The 21998-nt window shown below is 42.2% G+C and overlaps 1 protein-coding gene across 1 annotated transcript in view; it reads left to right on the forward strand.

The window, feature by feature from the left end:
• Window positions 1–21998, forward strand: part of LOC109043807 (LIM domain only protein 3) — a 108636-nt gene that overhangs the window by 58560 nt on the left and 28078 nt on the right. The window contains exons 2-3 of the mRNA XM_072306292.1: window positions 156–527; window positions 2477–2602. Of these exons, the coding sequence (XP_072162393.1) occupies window positions 199–527; window positions 2477–2602 (455 nt within the window). The 5' untranslated portion in view covers window positions 156–198. The remainder of the gene's footprint in view (window positions 1–155; window positions 528–2476; window positions 2603–21998) is intronic.

Genomic DNA, 21998 nt, shown 5'->3' on the forward strand with positions numbered 1-21998 from the left:
GAATTTCTGCTCCGGAGGAGGCACTGAATTTCTTGACAATGTACTGAAAAAGTACTGTAAAAGTACTTATTTTTGAGGAGGCTGTTTTAGTAGACACCCTGTATGAGAACTGTGAGGTGGAATGGATATTAATTTTGGTGATTGGTGTGTTGCAGGCAGGAGACCCAGGAAGCCGTCAAGCTGGCCGCTACGGCGACGATGAACACCCACTACCACAACCCGTACACGACGGACCTGACCTCGCCGCACTCGCCGGTGCCCGAGTTCCGGAGCCAGGCCGCCAACGGGGACCACAACCACAATCACAACCACCCCCACCCTGGGCACCCGGGGGGCCCCCACCCGGGGCACCCCCACCACCCGCCCAACCACCCCCACCCCCATCCGCACCCCCACCCCGTCTACGGCGGGCCCCCGCACCCTCATTCCGCCCCCGTCCACCACCACCACCAGCAGCACCATAACCCCCAGGCTGTCCAGGTCTGCTCCGGCTGCAACTCCAAGATCGTTGACCGCTGGTTCCTCAGGTAACGCATTTTTAACCCATTCCCAAGGTAGATTTACACAGGTATGGAAAAGTTGAAAATTTCCCATGAGCCTTAGTACGTGTCACATGACTACGTGACGTAGGTTAAGGGGCCCGTTTTTTAATTAAATTACAATCAAATTAACATTCAAACGTTTGTGCGTTTAAACGTTAAAATTAATATCGCATTATCAAAATTGTGCAAAAAATCCCACAATATTTTGACAAACGATAAACCGAACATAATAAATCAAAATAATCAAAACATTCAAAATGGCTGACGTTAAGGGGCCGCTGGAGAGCCAATCAGAGGCCAGTTGTTAAGTTCTGTCCATACCTGTGTAAATCTACCTTGACCCATTCCCAGTTCACTGCCGTCCTATGCAAAAACGCCGTATGAACCTTCAGGCCTTGCCAAACTTCCTCCGGCTAATCACTAATTTTTAGGAAAATTATTGAATATTTTTCTGCCAATAGACCGTATTCGATAATGGTTCGATGTATCGTTTGGTTCAAAACAATGGAACATAACTTCAAACCAAACTGTTAGGATTTAAGTTGGAAAAGCTGAAAATGAGAAAATTCCTTACAATTTCACTTTGCATTCGCATTTGGTACTCAAAAGAATAAAACATCTGTTACAAAAGACCCGTTCCCTTCGATTTCTAAATTGACTTTTGAGGCTATGTTTATGTTTTGAACCAATCGATATCGATACAATCTCACCTGTTTGATGTATCGAATACGATCTATTTCTCAGATAATTTTGTTTGTAATTTGATCCAAAGTGTCGGAAAATTTCAAGAAAAAATATTCACAACTTTCTTCAAAAATAACTATTCTCTGAGAGGAAATTTGGCAACTCTCGAATGTTCATACCGCGTTCTTCTTTAGCACGGCACAATGGGTCACTAAACCTTGCGTTTTTTATTTAATATTTTAAAAGTACCAGGTGCATAGATTACGTGGTGATTTATTCTGTGTGTTCGGAATCAAAATCCTAGACAAGGCCGCTGTTAAATAGTCCAAAAACTCGACGGGGTTTAAAATGCGCCGGAACGGCAGGAAAATAATGGAAGTGATGTATTACGGCGGTCAAATTGCTATCCCCTCTCATTTTCCACTGATTGTTGTTGAAATAAAATGTATTTCAATGTGGAACTGTTGCTTATTAACTACGGATAACACGAATGAAACATGGTTCTTTGATTCTGAAGTCGTATTTCGAATATTTCATATACGAGGAGTAGAAAGATATTTTGCAGAAGTCGTAGAAACTCGTGCTCGCTTCTGATTGGTGCCGGATGACATCACTCAGCTCAGCGCGAAACCGCGGCATTTTAAATTTGCGGGAAAGTTGTGCCTTTAGCTGCGTATTTCTTGGTCTCTGCGTTACTTTTTTCTCGTTTTTGTGAGCGCATAATTTTCTACACTACATTTACTTTTGGAAAAATGTATTCGCAAGTCAAAAATTTGTTCATGGTTTAGTGACCCATTGTATCGGCGAGGATGAAAATACACCAATTCATAACTTCAAAATGCTTGATTTTTATTGAACCTCTGTGATGCACTATATCTTATTTTCTTTTTAACTCGTAGGTACTACTAGTCAAGCCAGATTCCGTCACTTACACAAGTCGAACAGCCTGTGAAATGAACAGGGCATGAATGTTTGAGATCACGCTTTTTATAATATTTAGCTCTCATTTTTACATTGAGCGTTAAAACCTTCCATCTCTAAAGTTGTGACTGATACGCTGATATCCAATCCAAAAATATTATTTCATTAGAGATGGCAATAAATTAATTTGGTCCAAGGTCTTAATAATAAACAATGAAAAACTGGTGGTTTTGTCGAAAGCCCTTCTGTATTTCTCCTTTTCATGCCCGTTAAAATTAATGGTTAATCAACTAATGAACGTTCTTTTTTTTATTTTTTTTGCTGATTAGGTGTCTAGAACGGAACTGGCACAATAACTGCCTCAAATGCACGGCCTGTGGGGCCACTTTAGCCGATATAGGAGCCACGTGTTTCACAAAACCGGGCATGATTCTCTGTAAAAATGATTATGTCAGGTAAGCTGTCTTCTCTTTTATCAGTATTATTTTTGTCACTTTAATGATTTTTTTTTTTTTTTTTTTGCTTGCCTCTTGAAATTCAATCTTGGTTTATAACTTGAAAGACGTGACAAAGTCAGGTCTGTGGAAGGTTTGTGGGGAATAAAATCCCATGAAATACAATTTAAATACAATAAATTACGTATCTTTTTAGGGGTGAGGGGTGCTCGAGGAGAGATATACCAACATTTTTCGGGAGCTTTATTGTAAATTACAAAACGTTCGATAAATCGTGCCAAACTACTGTTTTTTTTTTTCTTTTTTTCATAACGTAAACGCTTTGCTTCCTCCATGTCCGTGACCCTCAAGACGAGACGATCGGCGGAAGGGAGGAGGAATACAGATAACAAGTGAAGAAAGGCACGAACTGAACAACCACGAGACAGAAAAAAAGAGGGTGGTGGGACGGGGGGTTGGCGCGAGCCTCGGTACTCTGCATCGTTGCCAGATTGTGCTGAAAAACCAGCCTTTTTCGCCTTCTTAAACCATGAAAAATATTCAAATTTCATCATGCCACATGGCAACCTTGGTGCGCTGGAAACCCGCGTGGATCAAAATTGGTATAGGAAAGGCAAAGTGAAGGTACAACGGAAGAGGGGGGGGGGGGTGCTCTCACTGCAAGCGATTTTGATTGTGATTGTAATGGTAAATAAATACTCGTTAGGGGCTCTCACAATTCCACAATTCTTTTATCCCATCATTACTATCGGGCCTATATTCCCGTCGGAGCTATGCTCATAACGTACCCCGAGCCGTCTCCTCTATCCGTGACAGCGTCGTTAGGAACTCCAGCGCGGGTGTCATAGAGGGAACGCTTTAAAAACGCTCCAAGAGACTATTGTTATAGAATGAATGCTTTAAAATTGCTCCAAGAGACGTCGGAGAGTTCCCTTAGTAACCGGAAGATTTTTAGGCTGATTTGAAAGAATCCAGATCCTTTAAAAGTTTTGTTCCGATCGATAACTGCCTATTTCGGAATGCATGTAAATGTAATTTTGCCGCGGAATAGTTTTTATGTTCACATTCATCGTGTTTATTTTTTTTCGGAAAGTGCAGCTTTCATGTCAGTCTTGAAAAAAAAGTTCATAATTTTTTCAAAATTGCTTTACCACCCGTGTAGGGCTTCACGTTTACCTTAATACTAGGATCTCGAGGTCAGGCATTTTCTTCACCCCTGTCGTGGAGAATGTCATCTTTGGGGGAAAATAGGGTTTGTCTTTCTTTTTCGAGGTTGTCAGGACCACATCCACGTCATTCTAAGCACGTCTCTTACCAGGGCCGGATTCACCTACTTGCCGCCCATGGGCCGCCTGTATTTTGCCGCCCCCTTCTCATTCGTTTTGAAACTCGATAAAAACCATCAAGTGAACGTGCCAGCGGGGGAGGGGTGCATAAGACGCATTTACTCGTGTTGAACACATTTTTTGGGAAAGCCCTGTCAACACTACTAGCAAAAGTTCACGGAACTTTGCGCGAAAGTTAAGTTTCGTAAGCCTATCTCTGTGTGGACAAGGCCTTCCATGCTTGGCGCAAAGCGTGAAGTATTCAGACAGTCTTGTAGGCGCTATGCGTTTCACGCCGACCGCTGCTGAACGCACTGTGTTGGACGCAATGCGTGAAGTATTCACGCAGTCTTGTAGGCGCTATCCGTTTCTCGCTGACCGCAATGACCGCACTGTGTTTGATGCAATGCGAGAAGTATTCGTGCAGTCTTGTAGGCGCTAATATGTGTTACATGCCGATCGCCGCGCCGAGGGCTTCTCCTTTTCATTTCAAGTAATCGTTATAATTTCTCTCTAAGTCTCTAAGTTCCAGGCCCAATTGCGTGTTTGGTTTCTCTCTTAACTCGACTAATTGAAGGTACTGTCTCTTGTATCACTAAGAGACGATAAAATTAGAAATTACTATACTCTCAGTAAATGAGAGATTTTGTCGCCTTTTCTCGTTTGTAATTTTTCTTTGTCTAAATCCGATTTTTTTTTATAGCTACACTTAAAAAAATTGCAAATTTTTGCCGCCCCTTAGATTTGCCGCCATGGGCCGCGGCCCATGTGGCCACCCCTTTAATCCGGCCCTGTCTCTTACTAGCAGTCAGACTGATGGCGTGAGAGGGGTTACATGATCTTGGCGAACAGAAGTGAATCGGTCCCCAAACTGAAGGAACTGAATTTAGTCTGTATCGCTTAGGTGCACCAGTGGGCTGATCATTGAAATTGATAGACAAAGCGATAGGCAAGGGAGACATGAGGAGTGAGGAGCGATCCTATTGGTTGAGATAGATGGTTCCCATAGACTAAGGCAGAAAAAGATGGAGTAACTGTGGGGTCTCTCGTGGGTTGCCGATAGTTAGTCTATTACCTACCTCCTTTGTCCATTGTGCCTCCACCATAGGAACCCTCCATATTCCTCTTGTCATAGACTTTTGTCGATAGTTTGTCTATCAATTTTAATTATCGGCCCGCAGATAAGAGACCCGACACCGCTCGAGTCGTCTCAGTGCCTCCGATTGGCTGGCAGTGCCGCTCGACTCACCTTGGGGGGGGGGGGGGGGGGGGATCATCTGCCGACCAAATTCGGCCCGAGGCCTATTCGAGCGGGGCAACGCGGGCTAGCGCTCAATCAAACTCTCATAGAAGCCGTCACTCGAAAAAAGGAGCGAAACGAGAGAAAAAAGGCCCAATTTGTGTAAAGGAAGTGGTGAATGTAATCAAGCGTCGGCTAAGAATTTCCCGGGATGTGGGTAGTTGTGGCGGCGCGGACGGGGGAGAGGGAGGGGCATCCAATCACCAATCAGTTGGCCCACCCTCCGTCTCAGCTGAGCTCCTCACAAGGATGCTGCGTTGCCGTCGCCACTTCAAAAAAAAATCTCGGTGTATTTACTAAGAAAAGGGTAAAATTACCAAGAATTCAGGGTTCTATTTGATCCCAGTTTTTTCTTGGTACAATTACCATTTATGGAATTGGCAATTTTACCGAGACATCTCGGTAAAATTATTGAACTTTCTCGGTAATTTTACTGGACCTTGGTAAAAACGCCAATATTTTTTATCGACTGTGGTAGAATTACCGAGATAAAATGGCAAAGTTACCGGGAATTGATTACCAATAAAAGTGGTATTCTTACCTGAAAAAACAGTAAAAATACCGGTTTTTAGGTAAGCTTACCAGTCTGTTGTAGTAACATTACCAATAATTGGTAAAAAAAAGTGAGATGGTAAAGGTACCAACGGACCTTGGTAAAAACACCGAGAATTTTTTTTCAGTGTGGATGTCGCTCAGAGGGAAGCTACATAAATTCGTCAGATTCCCCCATTTTTGTAGGATGTTTTTGCAGTCCGACCAGGCAGAAGAGTGGTCGAAGCATCCACCTTGCTCGGTAATGCATATTAATTCTCATGATTCGTATGTTACATCGAGTGAATCGCACTCCGTAAAAAATCCGTGAAATCGTCGGTTAGAAATACCCAAGATCCTCATGGTAAAGATTAAATTTCGAGGGAAAATTGGACGTATTTCTATCAAACGGAACTATGTGCATGAAGGCATGAGCCCTGAGACCCATAAGAATATACGCATAACAGGGCTCATGTCATAATGCACATAGTTCCGTTTGATAGAAATACGTCCAATTGGGCATCACTGAAATGTAGTTACGTTCTTCCGTGAGGGAATCTACACGGTTTGTCCAGTAAAACGAATCGGTTTCAGCGCCAACTCATCATTTCGTGGAAATTAATGTCCGGATCGACTTTAAGCGAATTTTCGCGATCGAATGTCATTCATCAAACGAATTGATCAGTGCTGAGTGATGCCGATGATCGGTGATGTCAGGAGCCAATCAGAGCTCAGATTTTTTTCCTAAATGAAATTAAGAAGAAAATAAGAAAACACGAAACACTAAAACACAGAAATTGCGAAAACACCAGACTTGAAGTGACAAAACACAACAACAGAGAGAGATGACAGAACAAAAATTTTGGTGAGAGATGAAGTTTCTGACATCGATTGCATCAATTCAAAAATCGAATTCAAGTCCCGAGGTGAATTCGAAATTTCAAATTGATGGATTTCAACGGTCTCTGGTGAGACCAACGAAGAAGTCGAATATCATTGAAAAAAAATGCACAATCGTCGAATATCATTCAACGGTGAATGATATTCGATCGCGAAAATTCGCTTTTACGTATGTACTTTTGCTGTACTGATTTTTGTTCGGGATCCAGATTAATCCCCCCCTCCACCCCCCCCCCCCCGCACAAACCATGTCTTGTGGCGTGGCGTCGGCGTCGGTAGGTGGCGAAATGATTCGGGGAGGATACCCGCGACGGGGGCGGCTCAGTTCTGGTAGAAAGATAGTAATTGTTGTCGGTGATGGAAGTTCGCTGTTCTTTCGTCTTTAGTGCCCGTCTATCTGATAACTTCTCCTGAAGCTGACACGCAACGCTAAATTTTGATAAACGTAGGTAAAGTGCGTGTTGCCGGCACCGGGTGCTCCGCAACGTCGTCACAGCCCTCGCTCGCGCTTCTAACTTGACGCACAGTGGATCGAGTCGATAGGAGAGGTCGGACATAATTTGGAATATTTAAACACTTGTAACTCCGTTTATATAAAACCTTAAGGATCAATAAATGGCTCCGTTGGTTTTCTCGTGAAATTTTCTTCCAGAACGACCCCTTGAAATTTCGAATACGACGAAATAAACATCAAAATTGGAGTTTTAGCCGAAAATTCCATGTCCGACCTCTCTAATTGACTCGATCCATTGTGCGACGCGACCCCTTTATTTCGACTTAGTAAGTCCGCACCCACATCTCTCGGTTTGAGACGCTGAAGACTTCCTGACATACTTTCTATTTTAAATGGAAAACTATTTCACGGCAATTCTTAAAAACTTCCGTGATTTTTCTTCACTGCACGATGTAAATTCTTCGAAAACTTCAAAGAATGATGTCTATTTGTTCGCCTTTAAAAAAAATAATAAATGAACGGAGAGGAGATTTTCAAACACCGCAATCGAGATACGTGGGTGCGGGCTTACATCGCAGTTATTAAGTCGCACCCGAGAAAAATAGCAAAAAGATATGGAAATCATTTGGTAATGTGTCGGGCGTGGAAGAGACGGAGTGAAATGATTACTTATACTTTTGCATTCCGTATTCTGTTTTTCATGAAACGTTTTGCGTCGACTGAACTGATATTTGTAAAAAATTTTATGTGCTAATCCTCAAAAGCTCTAAAAAAAATGGTATCTCGCAATGAAAGCAATTGAGATCCTCTTTTACCAATCCATCATCAGCTGTGATTTTGACAGAAATCTTGAGTGTAAGTTTTCAAGTTTAAGTTAATTTTAAGGAGGAGCAGTAGAATAGCTGAGTGTGACCTCTTAAACGCCGTATGAACCTTCAAGCGTTGCCAAATATCCTTCGATATTAAACTTCATTGGGAAAGTTGTGATTATTACTTTTTCTATTTTTCGGACAATTTTGTCCGCAGTTTAATGTAAAACGTCTGAATATTTCAAAGGAAAATATTCATAACTTTCCTTAAAAATACATATTTTATCCGGAGAAATTTTGGCAAGAGCTGAATGTTCATGCGGCGTTTAGCACGGCAGCATAGCAGTAATTAGCAATCTTATGAGGAGATCTGAGCCGTGCTCTTTGCAGGCACCCTGTGTCGGCTATCTGAGTCACGTTTGGATGAGGGGCATGTACTTGCGGCTATCGCTTATCACTGGTTTGCATGTTCCTTTGCGCCGTTCCAATCTTTCCCTTTTTTTTCCTTCTGCCGTGGTTCGGTTTCCGGTTCACCTCACCGGAAACGCCGCCCGGTGGCGGATGTATTAATTACGGGCGAGCGATGACGTCCGTGTCTGCGGCCAACGTTGCGCATTCCAACTCAGTCCAATCGATAGTTTGACTACATTTTGCAATAAGGAACTACTGTTTTCAGCTCATTCCCATAAACGCCTATCTGCATAGGGAGAATCAAAGTGGGGAAGGAAGCGAGAGGATAGTAAGAGGAAGAAATAGAGGAAATAAGACAGGAAGACATTGATTTAGATTCAGATTCAAACAAGTTTGTTTAGTTTATATAGAGGGAGAGAAAGAACTCAAAGAAGCGGAAGAAGAGAATCAAGAAAAGAAGGAGAGGAGATAGAATAGGAAGAGAGGAGAAGGGAATAAGAAAAAGGAGGAGAAGAATAGAAAGGCATAGAGGAACAAGAAATGAAAAAGGAATATGAAAAAGAAAATATGATAGAGAATAAAAAGAGAATTTAAAAAATATAAAGAGAATATGGAAAAGAAAAGGAGGGTAAATTCGAAGAGGAAGAAGACGACGCAGAATCATCTACCCGCATAGGAGCTAAAGAGCACATACGTTGTTTTCCTAAATGAGCTTGAAATAGTAGTTCCTCACTGGAAAATGCAGCCCAGCTTTTCGTTGTCTCCTTTGCTGCTGTACTAAAGAAGAACTTCGTATGAGCCTTTAGACGTTGCCATATTTCCTTCAATGAAAAGCGAATTTAGGGGGAGGGAGGGTCTTAGGGGAAATTAGGGGGAGTTTTGTGTATTTTTCTTCGAGTTTTTTACACAATATTGACTTCAAAAATGTGTAAAAATTCCAAGTTATAATATGCACAATTTCCCTCTAAAATACTTTATCCCGGGACTACTATTTTATCCCGGGAAATTTGGCAACTCTCGCATGTTCGTGCGGCGTTTTTCCCTACACCGCATTGTGTGGATTAACGCACAATATATCGAGGCTCGATTTTTCCGCCCTCCGTTGGAAAGATAACGGAAAAATATCGATGAATCTCGTATCGAAAGCCCAAGATCGTGCCCTCCATCGCCGAACCGATTGCCGTTTATGAGCAGACCTAAGTTGCTCAACTGTTCCAATTCAACATGTTGTTCAAGTGGGGTCAAGTCTTGATTCGTTAGTTTTTCCCGCCGATTGGCAACGCCTGGTGGAGGTTATGTAGTAGCTACACGCGAGTTCAAGGAGTCAGAGTTGGTCAACTAAAAGTGTGTGCGACTCAATCGCGTGGCGTGCGTTGCGATGTATCGTTTGATCTGCCGTTAAAACCTATGGAAACGGATCAATAGACAGTGTTTGCAACGAACACCTCAATAATCGATTCTTTACCATGGACTCAAATGGGGAAGTATCGATAATCGATCATTCATGCCTCGCCATCGGTGCGACTGAGTAAGAGGATTTCTGAGCTACCAAACCAAAACCAACTGCAGACCGATAAGGGAAAAAGCCAATGTCCCTTGCTATATGGTCTTACGGCTAAGTGACGCGCATTGTCCCGCACAATTAAAAGTGATTTTACTTTTCTTTACAAACGAGATTTTGAGTGCCCTAGCCCCTCCCCCCATTCCCCCTTCAAAAAAAAAAAAATCAACAGTCAGAAATGTCAAAGTCATTCAATTTCGATTCAGGATTCTTCAAAGCCCTTAAAAGAGATTATACGATCGTGTATCTGAGTGCCGCCATTCTGCATGAAAGCACATTCAGTTCACGCCTAATAGGCCAGAGAAAGTTTCCTCGGTGACTTTTACGCAATATAAGCTATATTTTTTTTTTAAAAAAATTGACCTCGTTGGTTTCTTAGGCATGGAGTAAAGTGTATGAGGCGGGGGCGAGGGGAAAAGAAAATCTTTTAGATGTGCTCGCATCAAATTATCTTACTTTATCTCATCTCGTGTCAAAAATACATACAAGTAGTGCCGATAGAGTAGATTTTCGACGTATTGTATTTCTCCGCACACAAAAATGCGGCGTGTACTTTTAGGCCCAAGAGATTTGAGCTCATATCGTTCATATAGATTTAACAAGGGGGGCAAAAAGTAATCAATATTTAAATTCTTAAAAGTGATGAAAATTAAGATTCCTAAGGACCTAAAATCTTGTTTGAACAATCGGAATCATGGCTTTGCAGCATTAATCGCGTGCTTTCCCTTTTATTTTTCGCTCTTCTCAGCCATAATTTCTCATCAATTCATCATTAATTTTTTGTTTGGAGCCAATTTTCTGAGCTTAGAACAAGTACTTCTGTCTTATTTTCCCATGACCCATGCGATCATATTTGGTGGGAGATCGAAGGGATCAATTTGTAAAGCTCCTGTTAAGAGGAAGGGGTTTGCGCGGAAACACCTTGATAAGAAGTGGCAGCCAGCAACACAATGCGTAAGTCAGTAATCGGTGATATGTAATCGGCCATCGTGTCGGTTGAATATTTTCAGTCAGGTGGACTTACCCTGCTGCAAGCACCCTCAGCTCACTAGCGCCATGCCGAACCGGCCGACCGCTTTAAGCTCCGGTCGAGATTATTCGCATTGCTGCTTTAACAACAATCGAAAACAATGAACTACCTCTCGCGAGTCCCGAAATTCCGCTTTGATTCGACCGCCAATTTCGCTTATTGTAAGCCTCCCGGTTTAATTTGTCCAATAACGAGGAATTAATACCTCTCCACAGTGCTTACAACAGCCGGGAAGCTCGAGTCCATACAGAGGAGCTCTCGATTCAACCATGGTTGAATTTTAAATCCCTAATCCCTAATTTTATTTTTAAAAATCATCTGATTTTGAGACTTTGCAGTTATGCCAACCCATATACTATGATGTGAGGCAAATTCCTTTACTTCTTCAGAAGAATCCGCACTACTGCTCTCCTGTTAAAGGACGAAATATTTATGCTATTTTAAAAAAAACAAGTGTCACAGCCAAAAAATAACCAGTGTTTAACTTTATAGGTAAAATTTCAAAAGCCAAAATGACGATTTAACGTAAAGCCGTTTTTTCCACGGGTCCCACCTTATCGGGTTCTGAACTGACCGTAGGTTCATGTATATTTTTGCCAGGACTTCGTTTTAATTCATCTGCAATAACAAATGTAATATGATTCGCGCTCGAAATTTTTTTTCTTGAAGTGCTCTCAGGTCAGGAAGTGGAGGGCCGCAGCACACATTTTAGACGGGTGAAGTTGTAATGCACTTAAATAATTAAATCATTCTTGGGGAAACTTCCGATGTTACGACAAAAATCAGTATCAATTAACTTTATCGGCGCAATAGGCGACGCATGAATTAAGTCCAGTTATGAGAGAAACAAGCGTAGCAACGAACACCAAGCGAATTTCAGCCTAACGCCTGGATGCAACTATTCGAGCTCTACGGATGTCCGTGTTGCATAAGCACGGAAGTTAAGGCGTTTTCACTCTGCAGGTACTCACTACTTACCATCACTCAACTCGCGGCGTGGCAGCGGATTGTACCTTGATAATCCAAAATGACAGAGCGCCTTCAATTCTTCGTTGTACTACAAAGACGTCCTCTTCATAAAGGAAAAAAATTGATTGATCTAGGTATAATTCGACTAATTACATTTTCCGAAATTTCGAGCCGTCATTGCCGTTACCGGGTGAAAATCTAGTGAACTACTTGATTTGTGAAAGTACGTTATAAAACTATCCTCAAATACGAAATTTCACCTTTCCTCAACGAAACCTTGTCTACTTATTACGCAAATTCTGCAGCATTAGCATTACCGTAAGCGTCATTAACGTAACCTCCGCTCATAAAATTATAGCAATGATGGAAAATTTTTGGTAGAATACAGCGATGTTTTTGATTGATTGTACTGCATTTTGCAATTAAGAACTGAAAATTCTGGCCCATCCGTGAAAACACTCATTTGCATAGGGAAAGAAATGGCACGTACGTCGTTTTCGATCTAAGCCAGTTATTGTAGTTTCAAATCTCTAAGAGCAGTCCAATTATTACTCTGGAAGGCGGAGGCCCCAAAAAGTACTATATATACGTCAGTTATTGACAGTGTCGGTTTGGCTCGAAAATTCTTGGGATGCTGATACGTTTCCGGGGTCCCTCCTTTCGGGTACCCCACTGCCCCCCCCCCCCCCCTCAGTAACCTAAAGCCCTCTTTTTTGTCTTAGTTTACAAGTTTTGGGGCACCCCCTGAGCCACTTTTCAGAATTTCTAGGGTGCTGAAGCATCCTTGGCTAGATCGCCCCTATTTGCTGATCATTTTTGGGGATGGTCAAACCCTACAAATGAAATCTTCTTTGGACTGACCTCCATTGAGATTAATTCGTTGAGGTTTTCATTGTTGTTTACGCGAGAAGCCAAGACGCGTTCTCTCGTCGGTAATGATGAGAGAAATAAAACGGAACGAGGCTTATAAATTGGCGAGAAATGAAAGATACGGCGAAAAAATGGGATGCAATTGGAAAACGAGAAGAAAGGATCACCGAAAGGGGTGTGCGAGGGTGCGGGTGGCCGGGGGGGGGGGGGAGGGGGCGTGGGCGGGGAGCGATGATCGTAGACTGCAAGTTGTACGACAGATCTTATCTCGAGCGTAAGTACAGTCGAACTGTAAACAAGAGGATCGCGCGACGGCGTCGCCGATGGGAGCGGGAGGCTTTTGCAACTTTTTGGAAGTTGGCCAATCTAAATCAATGCCTCCCCCTCCCCCTCCCCGGCCCCCACTTCCGTCCTTCTCATCGCGCCCCGCTCCCGACGATTTATTGCACCCTAAATGTGTTTTTTTCTCTCTCTCTCCTATTTCTCCCTCATTTTTCCACAGGATCAAAGCTCTGACCTATCGGTTTTCCACGCGATAATCGCTCGGACGGTATCCATCCGATCCGTTTCATCCGGTTAGCGCGCTCAGCATCCTACGAAAAAGCGCCGGAATTTTAGGCACAAATTTCGAGTGTGGTGGTAGGAGGTGTTTGGCAGGACACATCCGTGGGCGAATGGGGGGGGGGGGCACAATTCTGTTCGGCCCCCTCCAAAAAAATGTCAAGGAACCAATCTAGTTATTAGTTTTGAGGTAAAACGCATAGGAAATGTAATGAATAAGAGCTTAATCCTAATGTAATCGATCAAAAATTTCAAAAGATGAACATCTCTCGATCAAAAATTTCAGGAGATGAACATTTCTTGCAAAGATAGCAGCTGCCGTTTCTGTAGCCCTAGCTTTCTCAGGTTCTACATAATGTGTCGTAATTTTACACCTTCCCCCGGCTTTAGAAGACTTTCCGTTATGCAAGAATCTCTCGTGAAAGAATTTTCTTTCTCTTGTCACTAATAAATAGTCAAAGAATCGTGCGAAGTCTAAAATTACTGTACTCTTTATAGCAACTGTCCATCCATCGATAGTGATATATTTTTTTGCTTTTCTTTTGTTCTTGCCAATTTTGAAAGAAATCAGTATATAGAATCATTAAGAATCATTTTCTAATTCAGATCAAAGAAATCATAGTGTTAATGCTTTAAAGGTCTATATGCCATGTCGGAAAGATTGAACGACTTTAAAACTTTAGTGCCATGGTACATAATCCGGAATGGTAGTTGCGTACAGTGAACATTGATTATCTACATTATTTCTGCCTAGAAGTAGAACATAAATCGCGATCATTAGCATCGTGTCTTTGTTTCCTCGTCCCGCATTCTATTTTATCTCTCCGTGCAGGGAAAGAACTCGAAAAAAATCAAACGTTAACAATACTTGCCACGAACTAGACATGGAAATAAAGCGCGACACAGTATGTATAGTCATGCTTTACGCTTTAAATTGACCGAAGCTAATTATAATCAAAACCGAAGCTCGGCGCACAGCTCCTTTCGCACGCTGCTGGGAGGGATTCGAATTTCCAAATTTCAAAAACGGCCATGCAAGTGGAACAGGACTATCCCTTTCCCCGCCCTTCTCCGGGCTTGAAAGGGCCGGGAAAGCTATCACAACTCGTTAACTGAACTCGGAGCTGGTAGAGGGAGAGAGGCAGAGAGATAGAGCCAACTCGAGAGAAAGCTCCAAGAGGGAAAGAGATAGATGGAGCGGTGGGGGCTGCGGGAAGGAGAGGTGGATGAGTGACATTCCAATAAGCAAGTTGCTGGGAGCCGTGGGTGATTAATGGTTCCAGATGGGGGCCTCTAATTACCCGGTTGCAATTTATTGGTTAAACACACAGTTGTAAGCACTCGTACCTCTTCTCCACCCCCTCCACCCCGGCCTCGGGTGTCATGCAAACTCACCCTCGCGCCCGATTCCCGACTCCCCCACCTGGAGCACGGCTCTTTTATAGTCTTTTACTCTGCTTTAAAAATAAATTGATTCCAATGCACGGGACCCGACGGGGAGACTTTGCAAATGAGATTGTTTTAAAGTGGTTAAAGCGGAGCTTAATTACGACGACCATGGGGGAGGGATGGGATGGGGTGGGGCGGTGGGCGGAGGGGAGCTTCAGGGTCCGTCGAAAAATAATCGTATCCGCGGATGAACCACCACCGTCCAGCCCCCCCCCCCCTCGCCCTCCGCGCCCCTCATTCTTCTTAATGTTGGTGGCTTCGGTTTATTGTTCTGGTTTCGAGAAAATGGAGTTGTTGCATGTGTGAGGAATTTGCGATTTGACCGTTGATTCTCATGTAAAAGTTTGTGAGAAACACGATGGTGCCACTGGTTTTCTCTGAAATCAACCCCTAAGCTCAAAAAAAGCTCTCAAGTTGAGGCCAAAATGGAGGCTATATCCCACGCTATCCTAAGAGTCCACCTGTACACCAAGACAAACTCTCCATGCAAAGATAGGGAGCAAATACATTAGCAGGGTTGCCGTGTTTTCAGTTTTAGAGTCCCCAAATAAAGTGGCAGCCCTGTCAAGGTATTTGCTCCCTATCTTTGCATGGAGAGTTTGTTTTGATGTAGAGGTGGACTCTCAGGATAGCGTGGGATATAGCCTCCATTTTGGCCTCAACTTGAGAGCTTTTTTTGAGCTTGGGAGTTGATTTCAGAGAAAACCAGTGGCCACATCGTGTTACTCGCGAACTTTTACATAAGAATGAACAGTCAAATTGCAAATTCCTCACACATGCAACATCTCCATCGAGCCCTGTATGGCAATGATTGATTTCGGATCTTGGATTCTAGGGGACACAAATTTATGTTCTGATTGATATGAAAACGTATAGTCCCATATTTTTTACTCAAACTTTCAACATTTTGATGATAATTTAAAAAAAAACTCTTGAATATCTGCAACATCCTGTCAGAGAGATGTAATTTAAAGTTTTAAAAAACCAAAAAAAAAAACCGTTGCTGCGAAAAATTAATACCATGCCGTAGAGGGTGAAGGTGAATATTCCCGCAAGGGCTTTTTTATCCTCAAAGGTTTTTATCGGTCAAATTAATGGCGAGTCATCAGTTGCCTCCAGACGCCTATCCCTGACTAGGCTCGAAATAGTAACCATGTATTAATTTACCTCATGCTATCTAAACTATTGCACGCGTATTTTAGAATGTATATACTGTAAATTATATTTTAGTTTACTTTTAAGGGGCTGTATTTTGACCAACCATCAAAGAAAAGAAATACATATCGCCGTACATAGCGCCGTATAATATCTCATTTTATCTTTTTAGGCTTTTTTTTACTTTATCTCTGGTCGTGGGTGCAAGAAGTCTGATAAATTAATAAAAAATGGGTCTAATTATAAATTGAATCGAATTCAAGAAAACCAAAATTGAGTTATATTATCGTTAATAATAAAATTGAATAACCTTCTACGTATAATAAGGTAAGCGTTACTGTACCTAAATCTTTAAAAAGAAGTTTATGTTTATTATTATTGGTAAGTCAACTCTTTTCACCGAAAAAACGTTTGGGCCCTATCGAAAAGAACAGAACTCGACACTTTGCGTAGCAAATCTAATAGCTGATGAAAAGTAGGAATATCCCTTTGATTTAGGGATTTTCCGCGGAGAAGTGCAAGGTAAAGCGGTGATTTTGTAGACCTCATCATTATATTATTTTTATCCCTCGCACCTGTACCTGGGGGCCATTCCTCTGGAGGGAGCAGTATAGGGTGGTGGTAGTAGTTATTGCGTCGCTTACTCTGCCGTGCTAAGGAAGAACGTCGTATGAGCATTCGCATGTTGCCGAATTTCCTCTCAGTAAATCTTTATTTTTGAAGAGAGTTATGAATATTTTCCATTGAATTTTTCGGACTCTTCAGATTAAATTACAAACGAAATTTCCTGAAAATCGGGGGATATTTTTTATAAATATATTCCCGAAAATTCTTGATTTATCAAAGGAAATTTGGCAACGCCTGAAGGCTCATACGGCGTTCTTCCTTAGGACGACAGTACTGCAGGCCTTTGAGTTAGAATGCCGCCGCACGAACCTCTCGACGAGGCTCTCTTTCACACCTTGCTCGGTGCTCCTCAATAAAGAGGGAGTAAGATGATTGGATGGCCTCCCCGCCTCTCCACCTCCACGCTTGTCTCACATCAACCATTTAAGTGGGTTAGAGAATAAAATGAGTGTCTTAGTTTGTACCTGCCGGTGGCACGCGTTTTGTCATTTTCTCGGGCAAATTCTTCCAATTTGAGATCGTGATAAGTTCCTGACATTTTGAGTCCTCGAGATATTCCGCCGTGCTAAGGAAGAACGTCGTATGAGCATTCGAGAGTTGCGAAATTTCCTTTGATAAAATTTTTATTTTTGAGGATAGCTATAAATATTCCGTGTAAATTTCAGAAACTTTCGGTGGATTTGCGAACAAAATTAACTGATAAATTGAAAGAAAAATGTCAATACATTTTCCCGAAAATTTGAGATTTACTAAAAGAAATTTGGCGACGCCTGAAGGTTCATACGGCGTTTTTCTTTAGCACGACAGCAAGGGAGAGGCGTATCCTTTTTTCTGTGAATCTTGGTCGCTTAAAAAATGTATGCCCGTAATTGTGCCCCGCCCCTTTTTAAGTTTCTTTTGTATTTTTGAAACGTTTTTTCTAGAAATTTAAGGAAGTTCCAGTATTCCCCTTCACATTCTCGTCCATGCCGCTTGATGGTATAGGATCCTTTGAAACATTATCTCACCGTAATATTAAATCCTCTCCTCTCCCTATTTGGGGGGAAAGTTATGCAAATTGTCAAAACTTAATTTTTGCATCAAACTTTGCAACGTTGTAACGGCATTTTTTCCCTCCCGATTTTGTCAATCTTGAGCTCGTTTCAAGAAAATTTTATGTACTTTATCTTTGAAAAGAACTACTTTCGTCGTAAGCTTTACATTGAACGAGTTATCTCGGTTTTTTGGCCGAAAAACGCAGATGTCTGCCATTTTTTCAAGATGGCGGCTTCAGCTGACCTTGGAACTTTTCGCAAACGTAGAATTCAGATTTAGCGATCAAAAATATACGGGCACAGTATTTCAGTAAGTTTCCTCAGAAATTTTCTCCTTTTTGTCCCCCTGAATGTTCTCTATTGACTGGGCTAATGGTCCAATCAGAGCAGTGTAAATATGAAACACTAATTAAATTCAATAGTTCTAATCGAAGGGCTCTCGGCGGGGGTTGAAAGGAGGAGGGGGGGGGGGATTTCGAACCGAGGTCGAGAGCTTGGCGTCGGAGTAGAAACGCAAACTGTGCAGAGTCAAATTGGGACGGAACTGTTTCAGTAGAGCTTTCGCGGGTAGTCCGGAGGGGTGGAGGCATTAAACTTTTTCCAGACCGAAAAAAAAAGAGTTGGAAACAGCCTTTGCCCGCATTAATTCAAAACGCACTTATGTTTACATTACCGTATTTAACATGTTTTCGCAGGCGGATTCAATTATGACTGTTTTCTTAGCGCGTTCCGAATTTTTCTCCCCACTTACCGAACGTGTGAGCCCGAGGTACGGCGCGGCGCGTTCGGGGTGTTGTTTGATTTTAAAAATGCATTCGCCCAGAGTTCGCCGCTCGTTCGTTTGACGCTCATCCCCGGAATGGAAAAGAGGGAAAAAGGGAGCGCAGCGAATAATCGGCACCCCCACCGCCCCCTCCTCCCGTTCTTCCCGCGTGTGATAAGCACTTTTCCCGCGTTGCCATCCAGTTTTTCCAGTGGCCCTATATTTTCAAATATTCATTTGAAGCTATCTGTACTTTCATATGTTTATGTTTTTTCTGAACACGGTCACGATAATCTCAGTTAATCAAGAATAGATTAAGGTAATTCGATGGACGCCATAATTTGTGTCAGAACGGCATGCGATATATCGCATCAATTGGTTCCATTTTTTCAGCTACTCGTCATTTTTCTCCAATTTTGAGATCGCAATTCTGTTGTCAGGAGACTACAGCAATCACTTACCAATTTTAACAAAGAAATTCAACGTAATAAAGGCGTGTTTTTTTCAGAGAGAAAACATCACATTCGATACCGATATCGAAACTGCACTCGAATGCGATATTTTCTCTCTAAAAAAACCACGCCTTTATTACGTTGAATTTCTTTGTTAAAATTGGTAAGCGAGTGCTTTAGTCTCCTGACAACAGAATTACGATCTCAAAAGTGGAGAAAATTGACGAGTAGCTGAAAAAATGGAACCAATTGATGCGATATATCGCATGCCGTTCTGACACAAAATATGGCGTCCATCGAATCACCTTAAGCAAAAGGAAACGCCGCATCATCTTAAAATGAGCCGTGAAATTTCTACAAATTTAAGGGGGAATACGACCTCGGAACATTTGGAATGCATTTTGCATTGAGGATCACAATATCTAGTTCACCCGTAAAAATACTTACGCGTGTAAGACACCTTATGGCAGTTACGCTGTATCTATAAGCACAATTTGTAGTTCCTAATTGCAAAATGTAATGTGGTCCATTTCACATTCTTCGTGTGATCCTATAAACCTTCAACCTACCCTCTACAACTAAACTTTCAGCCTCCTTAAAAAACACTTTTGGAATAAATTTCACACATAGAAGAAGTCTTCTTTTACACACTCATGTAGTCTAGCGGTTTAATCTTGGATCGCCTCATATTGCAAATGAGTCCAGGGCTTCAACTCTTAATTCAAAATGAAATCTTGTTTCATCCGAAATATCTAACGAAATTGTAGAAATTTTCGAAAGGTATTGTAAAATATTTCGAAATTAAATGCCAAAAAATATGGTTTTCGCCTTTTTAGTTTTTTTCGTGTTGCGCACCAGCCCCCGAGAGAATGTATTATTTATTTTTCACAGGTTTCAAAATTCTCATGGAGCATTTCATTTAAGTTTCAAATCTTTCGTATTTTTCATTTCGCTTGTGGAACCCTGATTGAGCTACGTGAAGCTGACGGCGGCAACAGCGCATCATGCTCCTGTTTTACCTTTTCACTTTTGTAATTTCCGAATGGGTTCAGTGAGGACGCTTTATTCTTCAAATCGCTCCTCAATCAGCTGTCTCACCGCACCCCTGCCACCCGCGTGCCCCTGCGGAGCCCAATTCCGGCGGGGCGCGGTGCGAATAATTTGATTTGCGCGCCTTCCCTGTCGATTAGCGCTCCGGCGTACAAAATTTACAAGCGCGCGACACGTGTTACCGACCCCCTCCCCCCCTCCCCGTCAATCCACCGGTCTGCCCCTGCTCCTGTCCCTTGTTAGCGCGTTTGCTCACCATCAGCGCATTAAGCGTTGCGGTGTAACCCCTCTAGCCCAGCCTCCAAGTCATGCCCGTGCCAAGAAATTTTACTCAACCCCCACTCAACCTTCCCGGTATACTTCTCCTGTGTCTTTCCTGAATTTCATGTTTTTCCTAACTTACTATGTCCTTAATTGGACGTATTTCTGTCAAAGGGAACTATGTGCATCATGACGAGAGCCCTGTTATGCATATATTCTTACGGGTCTCAGGACTCATGTCTTAATGCAAATAGTTCCGTTTGGCGGAAATACATCTAATTGAAGGTTTTTGAAGGAGAAAGTTAATTTTCCTCAATCACAAAAAATCATCTGATTAACGCGTAAAGCATTTCGTCCGAGGTGCAAAACGCTTCAGGGGTTGGACCGAGAAGCGGACAGCAGAGCTGCCACAGTCAGGGAAAACCGGGAAATGTCAGAGAATTTCACAAAGTCAGGGAAAATGACGAAAATGTTCGGGAAAATGTGTTAACTCACCTTCATTTGCTTTCTAGAATGGGTTTGAGGTTTCGAACAACAAATTTTGGCCGAAAACTATTTTCCATTATGCCTTATGAATCATCCGTCACATCTTCAATTGTCAGGGAATTCCACCAAAATGTGTCAGGGAATTTACATACAGGGTGTTCGTAAAGTCCCCTCCCCCCCTCTAACTTTTGACCTAATTGAGGTAGAGATTTGAAACTTGGAGGGTGTTCCTAGATCAAAGGGAGCTACTTTTTGACCCCCCCAAAATTTTGGGGGGGCCCCATTTTGGGGGGGTTACGGACCCTAACTTTTAATTTTCAAATGAGAAGACCCCCTTTGTGATACCTCGTTCGAAAGAGCATAAAAAAAGAAAATTTTTCGCGCAAACCGGAAGTCATTATCTCAAACCGTTTCAAAATGGCGGCCGGTCAAAGTTCCAAATGGCCGAAAATTGGCACCTCTGCTATTTGCACATGGATTTGCTTGAAACTCGGTATCTGGGGGTATTTTGGCACGAGAAAAACGAATTTAACGTTAGATTTTCAAAAAAACCCTAATTTTTCAAAATGGCGACCCGTTTAGGCTCAAAAAGGCCGAAAATTTGACAAACTCGATTTTTTTGCCAATGGATTCACCTGAAGTTCGGTATCTGGGGGTATTTTGACCCGAGAATAACGAATTCAACGTTAGATTTTTAAACAAACCCTAATTTTTCAAAATGGCCGCCGATTAAAGTTCAAAATGGTCAACAATTGGCAACCTCGACTTTTTGCCGACAGATTCGCCTCAAACTCGGTGTTTGAGGGTATCTGGGTGGGAAACAAACGAATTCGACGTTATTTCACCGAGTTTGAGGCGAATCTGTCGGCAAAAAGTCGAGGTTGCCAGTTGTTGACCATTTTGAACTTTAATCGGCGGCCATTTTGAAAAATTAGGGTTTGTTTAAAAATCTAACGTTGAATTCGTTATTCTCGGGTCAAAATACCCCCAGATACCGAATTTCAGGTGAATCCATTGGCAAAAAAATCGAGTTTGTCAAATTTTCGGCCTTTTTGAGCCTAAACGGGTCGCCATTTTGAAAAATTAGGGTTTTTTTTGAAAATCTAACGTTAAATTCGTTTTTCTCGTGCCAAAATACCCCCAGATACCGAGTTTCAAGCAAATCCATGTGCAAATAGCAGAGGTGCCAATTTTCGGCCATTTGGAACTTTGACCGGCCGCCATTTTGAAACGGTTTGAGATAATGACTTCCGGTTTGCGCGAAAAATTTTCTTTTTTTATGCTCTTTCGAACGAGGTATCACAAAGGGGGTCTTCTCATTTGAAAATTAAAAGTTAGGGTCCGTAACCCCCCCAAAATGGGGCCCCCCCAAAATTTTGGGGGGGTCAAAAAGTAGCT

This window comes from Bemisia tabaci, chromosome 1 (genome assembly GCF_918797505.1).
Source record: "Bemisia tabaci chromosome 1, PGI_BMITA_v3".
Classification (NCBI taxonomy): Eukaryota; Metazoa; Arthropoda; class Insecta; order Hemiptera; family Aleyrodidae; genus Bemisia; species Bemisia tabaci.